At 42.2% G+C, this 12,687-nt stretch overlaps 1 protein-coding gene across 1 annotated transcript; it reads right to left on the bottom strand.

Moving 5' to 3' along the window:
* Positions 1-87: 87 nt before the first annotated feature.
* tube1 (tubulin, epsilon 1) lies at positions 88-12,156 on the bottom strand. Its single transcript, XM_042094626.1, has 12 exons — positions 12,005-12,156; positions 11,739-11,812; positions 9,212-9,264; positions 9,046-9,106; positions 8,847-8,962; positions 5,128-5,249; positions 4,809-4,996; positions 4,480-4,652; positions 4,039-4,179; positions 2,213-2,353; positions 957-1,131; positions 88-379 (listed from the first exon to the last, which is right to left on the bottom strand). The coding sequence occupies exons 1-12, from the start codon at positions 12,027-12,029 to the stop codon at positions 221-223; spliced, it is 1,428 nt and encodes a 475-aa protein (XP_041950560.1). The 5' UTR covers positions 12,030-12,156; the 3' UTR covers positions 88-220.
* Between the last annotated feature and the right edge of the window lie 531 nt (positions 12,157-12,687).

The following is a 12,687-nucleotide window of genomic DNA, read 5'->3' as shown; positions in this document are numbered from 1 at the left end:
AATCTCATAGCACTAAAAATGATTTCCATAACAAGTTTTGTTAAAGTAGATAAAGTGTAAAAGAGATTTGTAAATAAATTAAGTTTGGTGTAGTTATTCGACATGTGTTCAAAGCATTTACACACACACACACACACACACAAACACAGCCCATGAACACACAACGCACACACACACACACACACACACAAAGGCAAACCGGTGCAGATGGAGGGCTTCTTCACGTGGCTATGCTGAGTCTGGGGGCGTCCGGCATGCAGGCGCCCTTGGTGGCGTCCAGCTGGCTGTACTCCTCGATAAGGGAGGAAAGCGAGGAGAGAGCCTCTGAGAAGCACGCCTGCTCCATCCCCTCCACGTGCAGGTAGTGATGGAGATGGGCCTGCAGGCACAAACCCAGAGGATTACCGCAGGAAGCACACATCATACAACAGGCTGCCACTAACTCAAACAATTGGAGAGTTGGAAATCGAGACACAAACGCTTATAGATTACGCCATTTTGTAATACTCCATTCATGACCAGTGTCTGACACCTCCTGATAATTAAATGCTTATTTCAAGATCACAAATTCACAATTATGAAAACAATGCAGTCAGACTACTGGGAGTGTATACACTTACAAGATCAAAGCTGTAGCCTATCCACTTTTCCACATAAAAATTCCAGACTTAAACTGATTTTTTTTCTACTTTCTGTAGTTTTTGAAAAAACTTTTTTGTGCATTGTCAACTTTTTTATGCATGAATTACTATAAGCAAAACTTCCATACATTTTAAGATCTTCACCCAAAACCCGCATTTCTCCAGCCCTGTGCAACAACCCTGTGTGCCACTGATAGCGTTCCTCTCCAAAAGAGGCTTTACTTAGTTCTGCCGGGAGACTGAGCTCCTGGTCTGTCCAGTGGCTGGCCTGCTGAGCTGCTGGTCTGTCCAGTGGCTGGCCTGCTGTCTCCTCACCTTTTTCCTGTAGAGCTTGCTGAAGCGCTCCCTGAGCTCGCTGAAGGTGGGCCGCACACAGGTGTTGTTGGCCAGGGCCAGCAGGGCGTGCGTGTGGCCGACGGGAGGCACAGAGCACAGGCCCGTCTTCCAGCCCTCCTGGTTCCACGACACAAAGGGCAGCGTGGGCCTGAGCCTGAGAGAGAGAGAGAGAGAAGGAGAGGGAGAGAGAGAGAGAAGGAGAGGGAGGGAGAGAGAGAAGGAGGGAGGGAGGGAGGGAGAGAGGGAGAGAGAGAGGAAGAGAGAAAGAGGAAGAGAGAGAGAGAGAGATAGAGGGGGAGAGAGAGAGAGGGAGAGTGAGGGAGAGGAAGAGGGAGGGAGGGAGGGAGAAAGAGAAGGAGGGAGGGAGAGAGAGAGAGAGAGAGAGAGCGAGATAGATTCATAAATGTGATGTCAACGGATGTTAGGTTTGACAGGAACTATACAAAGGACCACTGGGTGCACAGACAGTGTTATGAACTAAATAAAAGTAAAGTGAAGCAGATTACATGACACTTTGGTGTTCAATCATCCAACGGTAATTGAGACTTAAACCACAGCATTGACTCAGTGTCTTCACCCAGGACATTCCTCAGATGACACTGAGTAACATGCCATTACCTATGACAAGTATTAAAATAAACAGCTAAATCTGGCTGCCGAGCAACCCTGCGGGGTGTGCGTGTGTGCGAGTGGGATGCCTGTCCCGTGATATACAGTCCAGCCAGATGCAGACCGCCTGCTTTTGATGGCAGCTGTTGCTCTTGACAGCATTGCACTTGAGACAAACATACAGTATGTGAGTAGGATGGACGGTGAGGGTGGGGGAACTGAAATCTATCGCACCGATTCCCCCCCAGACATCATGCTGTGAGTGGGACCTCTCCAAGGGATGGGTCTGAGTCGGGGTCAGCGCTCTCAAAGACTGGACATGGTGAAGACAACCAGGCTTATGAGGAAAACAGGGGCAAGAGAATGGGGAAAAGAAAGACTGAGAAGAGAGTTGGACTAAGAAATAATGGAGAGTTGGACTAAGAAACAAAGATGACTGAGATAATGTGTGTGTAAAGGGCAGGACGAGAGAGACAGAGAGAGAGCGAGAGAGAGAGAGAGTTTTGGAAACCTAGAGAGAGAGATGTGGAGAGGGGGAGAGAAATGGACCCAACAGAGCAGACACAGGGCATAATGAATATAGCCATAACCAGTGCTTGATCACGTGCGCTGAAGAGGACGCTCACCTCTCGATGTTCCGGCGCAGGTCTGACACCTGGACGTTGCCCCGCACCATGAGAGCGCACGCCAGGTACAGGCAGTGCTTGGGGTCTGCCCGGATCAGCTGGTGGTCTTTACTGAAGGCGTCACTGAACATCTGGTCAAGCCTGGGAGGAAGACGCAGTAAATCCACGTCAGGTGGAAATGACCACAGCTATATGAAAGATATGTGTGTGATTCTATTAGTATTTACTTTTTACATTTCTGCTCCTGGACAGATTTGACACTTGTGGTGCTCTTTAGAACGAGCACCTTGTGTAGCACTTTTTCATACATGAACACCTTCATGTTAGAGCTGAAGTGAGCTTCTGTCATATTAACAAAAGAATTCATCTTTACTCTTGGTGATACAGTTAGCACAAGTTAGAGCACAGCTTCTTGACACAAAATCACTCCACACTTGAGACTGCTATTAGACACCTACCCAGAGTCAAGCTTGCTTATGTAAAGAGGATTAAATTGTGGTATTCATGGTAGGAGAAGATACAGTATAGTATATCACCAAAAGAACTTTCTCAGACATGCCATTGCTTGCTTCAGCACAACAGCTGGAGTGAAGAAGCACTTTATGTACTTTTATATTTTATTAGCCACGTTTACATGAACACTTTTAATCCGTTTAGAAATGGAATAACAGCTCAATCGGAATAGAAATTCTTATATAAACACCTCAATCGGAATAAAAATGCCTGATCCGAATTAGAATTTCAATCGACATGAAAGGTGGTGTATTCTGTTTCTATTCCAATTGAACAGCCATGTATACGGTCAATCAGATTGCCTGCTGTATCTTCTCAAAGAAAAGTAGGCAACAACGGCTATTCCGATCAAAGATTCTAAAGCGCTTGAGAGCACCTGATCGGAATAGAACGTACCCCATGTAAACAGACAGCAAAATTTTTTAAATCGGAATGACAAAAAAAACTGGCCATGTAAACCCACCTACTGGGCAAGAATCATAAAACTGGTAAAATATGGAAACAAAAATCAAGCAACTGAAAGAAAAACTTTTTTTGTAAGAGAGAGAAGACGTAGTCCGTAGACGTGCGAAGAAAGGGTTGTGTGAAGACACAGATCTGGGGAAGTCTACAAGAAAATGTCTGCAGCATTGGAAGTGTCCAAGAGCATGGTAGCCTCCATCATTCTCAAATGGAAAAGTTTGGAACCAACAGTTGTATCAATGTACAGGAAATCTGAGAAGTCATCTACCAAATAGTCTAGTTCTCCCTAATTACCCAGAGAAAATTAAATTGTTTATAACCATAGCTTATCTTGAGAAAATCTTCTGATAACATAAAAAAATATGTTAAAAAAAAACTTTTATGAAAACAAGCCATTAATCATCATTCTCACTACAGACTCAGATTGAAGAGCAAATCAGACAGGCAACTTCAGGGTCATGTAGGCTTACTCACTTCTCAGACTCAGAGACAGCACTATTTTGATGTATACCTTCCCCCTTTCATAAAAAGCCCCGGCTAAATGAATAAAAGTGTATGTACTTATTTACACTCACAGCCACTAATACCTCAATGCAGGCCAGGAATAACCCTGGGCTTGAGAAACAAAACAAAAAAACTGTCCTCCTGTATCAAATGGTCACTAGTTTTCTAAGGTTTCATGAGCTCAGTCTGATAGCTGGGATCATATCTGGGACGTGTTCCAGGAGCCCGCAACACAGGAGCCCTTCTCACGACGCCTGGGCGGAAGTGCTCCAAACTTAATATCCTGATTTCTAGGGACAGTCTAAACACGCAGTGGTAGAAAATAGCAGTGGCTGCGGAGTCTGTACCTTCTGGTGGGGATGTTGACATCTGCCAGAGTGTAGAGTGGAGTGAGGCTCGGCACCAGGTAGTGCAGGCGGGGGAAGGGCACCAGGTTCATGGTTATCTCATTCATATCCATGTTGAGAGAGCCCTCAAAGCGTGCTGAGCTGTTTAAAAAAGTTCATAATAAACCATGGTGATATGACTTGAAATAACAACAGGTCTGGCAAAAATCAATACAATGTGTTAAACAGAAAATAACAGGTCAAATGTTTCACTTTAAAAAGCATAAAATAACCCTAAATGTAATTCTAATGTTGTACTGTGCAATGGTTGATTTCAGTGTTATTCAAAGTTATTCATGTTCGTTCAAAGTTCTTGCCCAAACTCAATGTACGTACAATGAAATAAAAGCTGTGGTGAGAACAGCACAGGACTGAGAAGGAGAACAGATCCATTCCAGCTACCTGGTGATATTGAGTAACAGATTGGCCACGATGTTGTTCATGGCATCGAAGGGCTTCTCCACCCCACTGACCCCGCCCTTACTGGAGATGACCGTGCTGTCCTTCTTAATCACAGAGCCGCCTTTACCGGACTGGGACATGTGCCGGATTTTATTCACAATGTCCACCAAAGACTGGCCAGGAAAGATACAGAAAAGAGGAACTCATAAACATACCGGTACACAAATACATGACAGCTTTATATCTTACTTTATATTGTTGAACATCCTAAACAGACACATACTGACACACACACACACACACACACACACACACACACACACACACACCTGATTCTCCACAGGTAGAACACAGTCTGCGTGTTCTGTTAGCTCTCTCATGGCCAATATGCTGTTGTACGGCGAGGTGATAACGTCGTCCTCAGCGGAGGGGTACACTGAGGTCACAATGCGGTATACCTCAGGGAACTCCTCTTCTAGAAGCTTCAGCACGTATGTGCCCAGGCCCGAGCCCGTGCCTGCACAGCCAATCAGCAGAGAGATTAACTTATGGCAGGTCTGCCTTAGACTGAGGTGTACAGAGCTCAGGTTTACACAGAGCTATTGTTTGAGAGGTGCAGCACTGCAGGGGGTAGGATGCTGCGCTCACCTCCACCCATGGAATGAATGAGGAAGAAGCACTGCAGGCAGTCACAGTGCTCCGCTGCACGCCGCACCTGCTCCACGATCTGCTCCCGGTAGGTCGAGCCGTACGTCCAGTGCCCCACGGCCCTGAGGGTGACAACGTGTAAAGTAAACGTGTAAAACATGTGTCAAATGTTTTAACTGCAGAAGACCAAAAACTAGAATAGCTGTGTGACTTATATTTAGGATATGGGATTTGGTTTTTAACTCAAAATATAAGAATTCGAGGTCATTGTCAATGTGACTTAAAGGAGAATTCCGGTGTGATATTGACCTAAAGTGTGTTGAAACATGATACCGAGTGTGAACGCATGTCTCATAGCCCATCTCGGCTTGTCCCCTGCACTCCAAAATCTGGCGCTAGTTAGCCGATGCTACCAACAGCTTTTTCAATGGTGGTGCTTCGGCATCGGGCTAGCCATGCAAATAAATCACTGTTTTACACCATTTACGAGGCTCAATGTATCTCCACACTTCATTGGTAGACTTCCGAGGGCCCTGACATTTAAAACGAGACATTGAGAACTTTGAAAAAGCACTGGTAGTTTACTTACAAGACGATTTATACAGACAGTATCTTCACGAAGTTTAGCGTTTGCAGCCATCTTGAATTTAGCCACGATAAGTTGAGCCACGAGTAAGAATGGGATCAAGAATGGGACAAGGGATCAGATTCCAAAAATAATTCAGTGGAAATGCATGGATTCCAGTTGCTGCATTTCCACTGAATTATTTTTGGAATCTGATCCCTTGTTGAACCTGTTTATTCTTACTCGTTGCTCGACTTATCGTGACTAAATTCAAGATGGCTGCAAACGCTAAACTTCGTGAAGATACTGGGTGTGTTCGAAACGGGTAAAGTTGCTGTCTTTTAAGATATCTAACTGGGGAGCAAGGCAGCAAGTGCGGTTTGAAACCGAAAAAACAAATTCTGCTGCCTTTTAAGATATCTTAGAATTCCCAAATAACGGTCATTTTTGAAGGCAGCATCGATGCACACTTCATGCTGCCTCCTACCCATAATCCCTTGCGGCAACGTCTGAAACAGCTGTGAAAGGTAAACAAACATGGCGGATGACATCGGTAATGGCTGCTGAATCTGTTTAAAATGTAATTTGTGTGATCTTATTTTGCTTAGATTTGCAGATTACAGATTAGAAATAAACAATTTACTATCTGATTATGCCATTGTTGTAACCATTAATAGCGTCTGGTCTGATATATCTGCCGGCCGTAAAACTAATTTATACCGTTAGCCTGCTAGCTTACGTAAGCTAATTTAGTTTAACGTCAGGCCTTTGCTAACGTCATACCGTAGTGTTAACCAAAGATTCTAGAGTGCTACGCTCATTTTTAAAAGATGCATTTAATCCAAAGTCATGTCTAGTGAGACAGCTCTCTATGTAGGGAGGGAGGCAGTAGGCAGCTGTCTCCCGTTTGGAACACACCCACTGTCTGTATAAATCGTCTTGTAAGTAAACTACCAGCGCTTTTTCAAAGTTCTCAATGTCTCGTTTTTAAATGTCAGGGCCCTCGGAAGTCTACCAATGAAGTGTGGAGATACATTGAGCCTCGTAAATGGTGTAAAACAGTGATTTATTTGCATGGCTAGCCCGATGCCGAAGCACCACCATTGAAAAAGCTGTTGGTAGCATCGGCTAACTAGCGGCAGATTTTGGAGTGCAGGGGACAAGCCGAGATGGGCTATGAGACATACATTCACACTCGGTATCATGTTTCAACACACTTTAGGTCAATATCACACCGGAATTCTCCTTTAATTTACAATGCCGCTTCTCCTAAATGTCCTTAACTGTTTGGAGATACATGCCCTTAAGGGTAAATATGCCATGTAGAGCCTTTGAAGGTCAAGGTTGAGACCTCTAATTTATTTCCTTTACTAGACACTGTATGTCTCTCTCCAGAGTCCTTGCACCTGGTGCTTGGCCTTTCAGTAGCCTTGAAAAAGAAACATATGCTTCTGTTTGCATTTAATTTTTCCCCGATATGATGATCGATGCCTCACTTAATCAAAGCTTCCATAATCTACAATCAGGACATGCTATGCACATCGACAACAGGAAACTTTTTAACATTTCGTTTTTTTAAGTAACTAAATTATTGTTTACATGTATAATGTATATAATCTCATCGACTGAATATGTGTATTAAGCAAGTTCAAACTGTTGTGAAACGTTTGGTTGTGAAACGTGGCAGCCTGAATCCACGTGAGGACAGCAGGGGACGTATAGGGTGGGTCTAGATCATTCTGACAGCTGACAACAACTGTCTGCATTATATGGCTTCCCAGGGAAGTCCTGCTGTGAGCACAGCAGATGCTTTCCAAGTTCTTGCTGAATTGTGCTGAATTGAGCCATGCATCTGACTACATGAGTAACAACAGAGGACTCAAGGCTTTCACTTTTGAGACCATATTTGCTAGCACACACAATGTATCTACTTACACAATTGCAGAGGCCTGTGCTTTTTTTTACCAAAAAAGAGGGAAAATCCTTATACACAGACAGAAAGAACACCTCCTTATACACAGACAGAAAGAACACCTCCTTATACACAGACAGAAAGAACACCTCCTTATACACAGACAGAAAGAACACCTTCATTCTTATTTTCGTATGTCTGCATTTCCCCATCTACTGTATATTGGAATTTATATGTGCAGTGCATACGGAGAGTATTCACATAGAGTATTCACAGCGCTTCACTTTATGTTTCAGACTCATTTTAAAATGGATTACATTTTTTTCCTCCTCAATCTACACACAATACTCCAACACCCCACGAAAAAGCAAGTATTTTAAGTGTTTCGTAAATTTATATATAAAAAAAGACTGAAATATTCCATTTACATAAGTATTCAGACCCTTTGTTATGACGCTTGTAATTGAGCTCTGGTGCATCCTGCTTCTATCAATGGTTTTTGAGATGCTTCTACAACTTGATTGGAGTCCACCTGTGCCTAAATAAATTCACACATCTCTTTATATACAGTAAGGTCTCACAGTAGATGGTGTATGTCAGAGTGAAAACCAAGCCACGAGGTTGAGAGAATTGTCCGTAGACCAGTGAGACAGGGTTGTGTGAAGACACAGATCTGGGGAAGTGTCCAAGAGCACGGTAGCCTCCATCATTCTCAAATGGAAAAGTTTGGAACAACCAACAGTTGTATCAATGTACAGGAAATCTGAGAAGCCATCTACCAAATAGTCTAGTTCTCCCTAATTATCCAGAGAAAATGAAATTGTTTATAACCATCTCTTATCTTGAAAAAATCTTCCGATAACATCAAAAAATGATCGTTCTCGGCTTCCGCATGTGCATTACTGTAAGTAGTGACATCTGATTTCCGACATTTGTCATTCTGATTTTATAGAGCGGAGTTCAGTTTTCTAATTTATTTTTCATTTTTGACTTGTGCTCTGTGCATTTTGGTTAGTGATCATTTCATGTCCTCCAAGAGCTACATGAAACAACAACAACAAAACAAGTAAACAAATTGTGGTGTACTAATCATTAATAAGTTATTTACTACCTATGTTTGCACTTATAAATCCTAGGTTATTTTGTGATACTTTCCATTAACAGCCTAAGTGATAATCTCAGATGTCATACAAATTAGTCGTCCCTTCCATTTGGTACTGGAATGTTCTAATATTTCCTCACCAGTTGTTCCCTGATCCTGAGACATCCGTGATTAGCTGTGTGCTGTCGAACACCTCCCTTAGTGGCCCCTGAAGAATCTCATTCACCACTCCTTCCTCCATGTCTACCAGCACAGCCTGCAGAAAAACACCACAATCCCCTGCTGAGATGAAGGGTCACTCCCAAACACAGTGACCCATATATCACCTCAGGAATTTACCCTGGCTTTCAGGGTACTAATCTTCCCCCCTGTGATTTGGGCCGATCCCCCGTCGCTTCTCCTGGAAACCAATAGACAGTGATATGCTCCCATGTCAGAGTCTTTGGGAATTATGCAAAACTATCCAAATGAATGGCTGGATCACAAAGGGGTTGGCATTAATTACCTGGTGTCAACATTTCGAAAGAAGCTACTCAAGGCTTCATCATATATTCCTTTCTAGATCAACACAAAAATATAGATACATAGATTTAAATAGCTTTCAGAGAAATACAGTTAAGAAAAAGAAGAAAAAAAACACACACACAACGAACCAGATAGGAAATATTTATTGTCGACTGTTTTTGTCTACTGAAGATGCGACCTTACATTTGTCTATGTATATGCAACATTCACTTTATGACAGACGTGACAAAACGTTGAAGTGTTTGTTATTGCTCACCTTACAAAACCATTGTTTGTGTCAAGTCAAATTTAAATGACACCTCATTTGGAACCCCATAAACTGCTGATCCTATGGTATCGCTTGATTCTGCTGTTGTGCATGTCGTCGTCCTTGTCCTTTGATTCTGTCAAGTCAAGTCAACTTATATAGCGCATATAGACATATTTACTTGATTAGAGACAATTCTTTCAATAATTTTGCCAATAAAAGGTAGATTGGATATGGGTCTGCCCTGCCGATGTTGTAGCATGGTGGCATCTAAGTTATTCTTCTTGAGAAGGGGCTTTACAACAGCTATTTTCAGGGACTTAGGAAATGTGCAAGACAGTAATAATGCATTTACAATGTGAAGCACATCTGCTGCTATGAGGTGAAGAACCGATTTTTAAAAAAAATCAACTCCTCCACATGTGGCTTAGACACTACATGTGGAGGAGTTGAGGTTCTGGACAGTTTTTACAAGTTTCATAGTCTATCAAACTAAACTCTGACATCAAGTTAAGTTCCCCTTCCCTTGAAGGTGGAAGTTCCAGATGTTGAGAAGATATGTTCAGTCTGATTTTATCAATTTGAAAAAAGATGCAAACTCATTGCATTTATTAGTTTGATTAGGTGCTAATTGTGAGGTGGGGGGGGGGGTGTTAACTTCTCCACAGTTGAAAATAGTATGCGAGAGTTATTTGTACTTCTACTGCTGAGAAGATAGACTGTCTTGCTTTGCATATTTCAGAATTATACATGCGGAGCATGTCTTCTTTCTGCTTGTCCTTAACTGTCTTGAATTTTAATGGAGCAATATCATCCATTAGCCATTTTTGAGTTAAAATGATCCAACAGATCATCTACTGATTATGAGAGTTCACTAGATGTCTGTGAGAGCGCTTGCTCAAAGAGAGCACTTGTGTGTTTGTTTATGAGTCTTCTTTTTACTATCATAGATTTGTTCTCAGTGTGTGGTGACAGACACATTGAAGAACACACAGAAATGATCAGATAAGGCTAGGTCTTTAACTGTTGTAGAGACATTGAGACCCTTTGTGATAACATACTGGGTGATTGTCAGTGGGCCCTACAACAGGGGGGGTTCGGCATGACTCTGTTTCAGTTTGTGTAGAGTGTATTTATTTAGCCGAGTTGTTGAGGTCTTGTTCCGTCTGTATGGCTACCGAGCGCTTATCAGAGGGTCGGCTCAAGGTTGGCAGAAAATATGCTGTTATTTGTGTTGACTTCTGTCGTTTCACTCTGATGTTGTGCATGTCGACTTTCCTGTCGTTTGACAGTGTTGTATCGATCAGATATGTCGTATTTCATGCGGTTTGATTGACAGGTGTGTTCATGTCATCTCATTGAATTTGCACATCAACCAAGCATCAACCTTGGACCTGTAGGCTCTAAAATGCTTATTTATTGTAAGCAGAATAATAAAGAATGGTTTTGGATGTAGGTAAACAATGGGACTTGTATTTATGAAGTAATCCTAATCCTAATGTATTTAGAGTGGTATACCGGTAGGTACACTAAATATTAACGAGGCTATCTAGTAAATAAATGGATTGGAATACAATTTTATTGTCAGTTATACTGGGTGCTGAATCATTCAGGCTTTAAAATCAAGGACAGCACTCAACAGTAGGCTACCTTTTAAAAAAATTGTAATCGCTTCATGTAGGCTAACTAGGCCATACAAATAGACTAGAAGGGGGGATTGATGCAGTTGGATGTACAAATTCATGGACACAGCTGTCAATCAAACGGCATGAAAGACCACATGATCGGTACAACACAGTACGTAACAACAGAGTGAAACGACAGGGAATTCGACTTGACACTATTGTGTGCAATGACATTGGCCAATGTTTTGTCACGTCTGTCATAAAGGCAATGTTGCATAGACATAGACAAATGTTAGGTCACATCTTCAGTATACTTAAATAGCTGACAAAGGGTGCGTTCATAAATTTAATCTGACACACTCTGGATGCTCCGAGAGTGTGAAGCTCTGAATAAACCATAAACACTCATTCCGAATTCACGAACGGTTAAGTGTGCTCGGAGCGCTCGGAGTGGAAATTTACGAACGCACCCAAAATATATATATTTCTGACACACATGGAATGCTACATTGCTAGGCTATCAAATAGAACATATTTTTAAAACACTTCATTGCATTGAGCTTAGCTTATCTTATTCTTGACTCTGTCATACCAAGTTGGGTACTTTCGGGGTCTTTGACCAGCAATCGTATTACCTTATTTACATGTGCGTGTTCCCTCAGAGCAAGGTCCCAGAACCTGCAGCCAACTTGATTACCACACTGTCCAACTGTCAAAACAACTGGTTAGAATAAGATGTTCTAACATGACAGAAAAGTATTTTATTGATATTCATACACACAGACTAATCGATGTCCCTGTCTGACCAACAACATCTTTGCTATTGCTATCGCTGGAGATGCTGCTGCTTCTTCAGCTGTTTGACAGTTTGATGTTTTATGGCAAACTATTAACATATTACCTTGAACAACGATAGACTGTGTCATGTCGAGAGAAATCAGTTAGTCGTGAGGTGATAGAAGTATGTCATATTAATATTCTCCATAAATCTCAAACTCAGATGAAATTTGCCGCTATGCTCCGCGCCAGTGCTTGAAACTGACGCTTCCTGATGACGTCATGTATGGGACCAACCAATCACACTAAAATATTCTTGTTTTTTATTGTTTGGCGTCAAGAAGTAAAGAACTACACGTAGACGAAATATGTATGCCTAAAGTATTATCTGTATACTATCGTAAATTCAACCTTGTTGTTTTCTGTTTTATACATTTCTAATTAATAGCCTAGCCTATATGTTTTTAATGGCACCTCCATATCCTTCTAGGACAGCATGATAAAAATAGCATAATTGTGCTAAGGTATGTACGCTGAGACGAATACAGGCTGCTCTCAAATCTGACCAGACCAACATCCATAGACAGTAAAAGCCAACATCCTAGCAGAACAAGGTAGCGCGCGCGCGCGCGCACATACACACACACAGGACATCATGCAGGACATTGGTCCAATTTCTCTAGCCTCGTGAGACCATCCTGATCTTTCAAGGTTTCACTCGCAGATCATATGCGGAGCAAATCCATCTGGCGGAGTCAGGTTACAATTTCTCTCCATCAGTCTCTATTTTCTTTATAGTAAGACTTT

Source organism: Alosa sapidissima, chromosome 6, assembly GCF_018492685.1.
Source record: "Alosa sapidissima isolate fAloSap1 chromosome 6, fAloSap1.pri, whole genome shotgun sequence".
Classification (NCBI taxonomy): domain Eukaryota; kingdom Metazoa; phylum Chordata; class Actinopteri; order Clupeiformes; family Clupeidae; genus Alosa; species Alosa sapidissima.
This window is presented reverse-complemented; position numbering and strand designations above follow the sequence as displayed.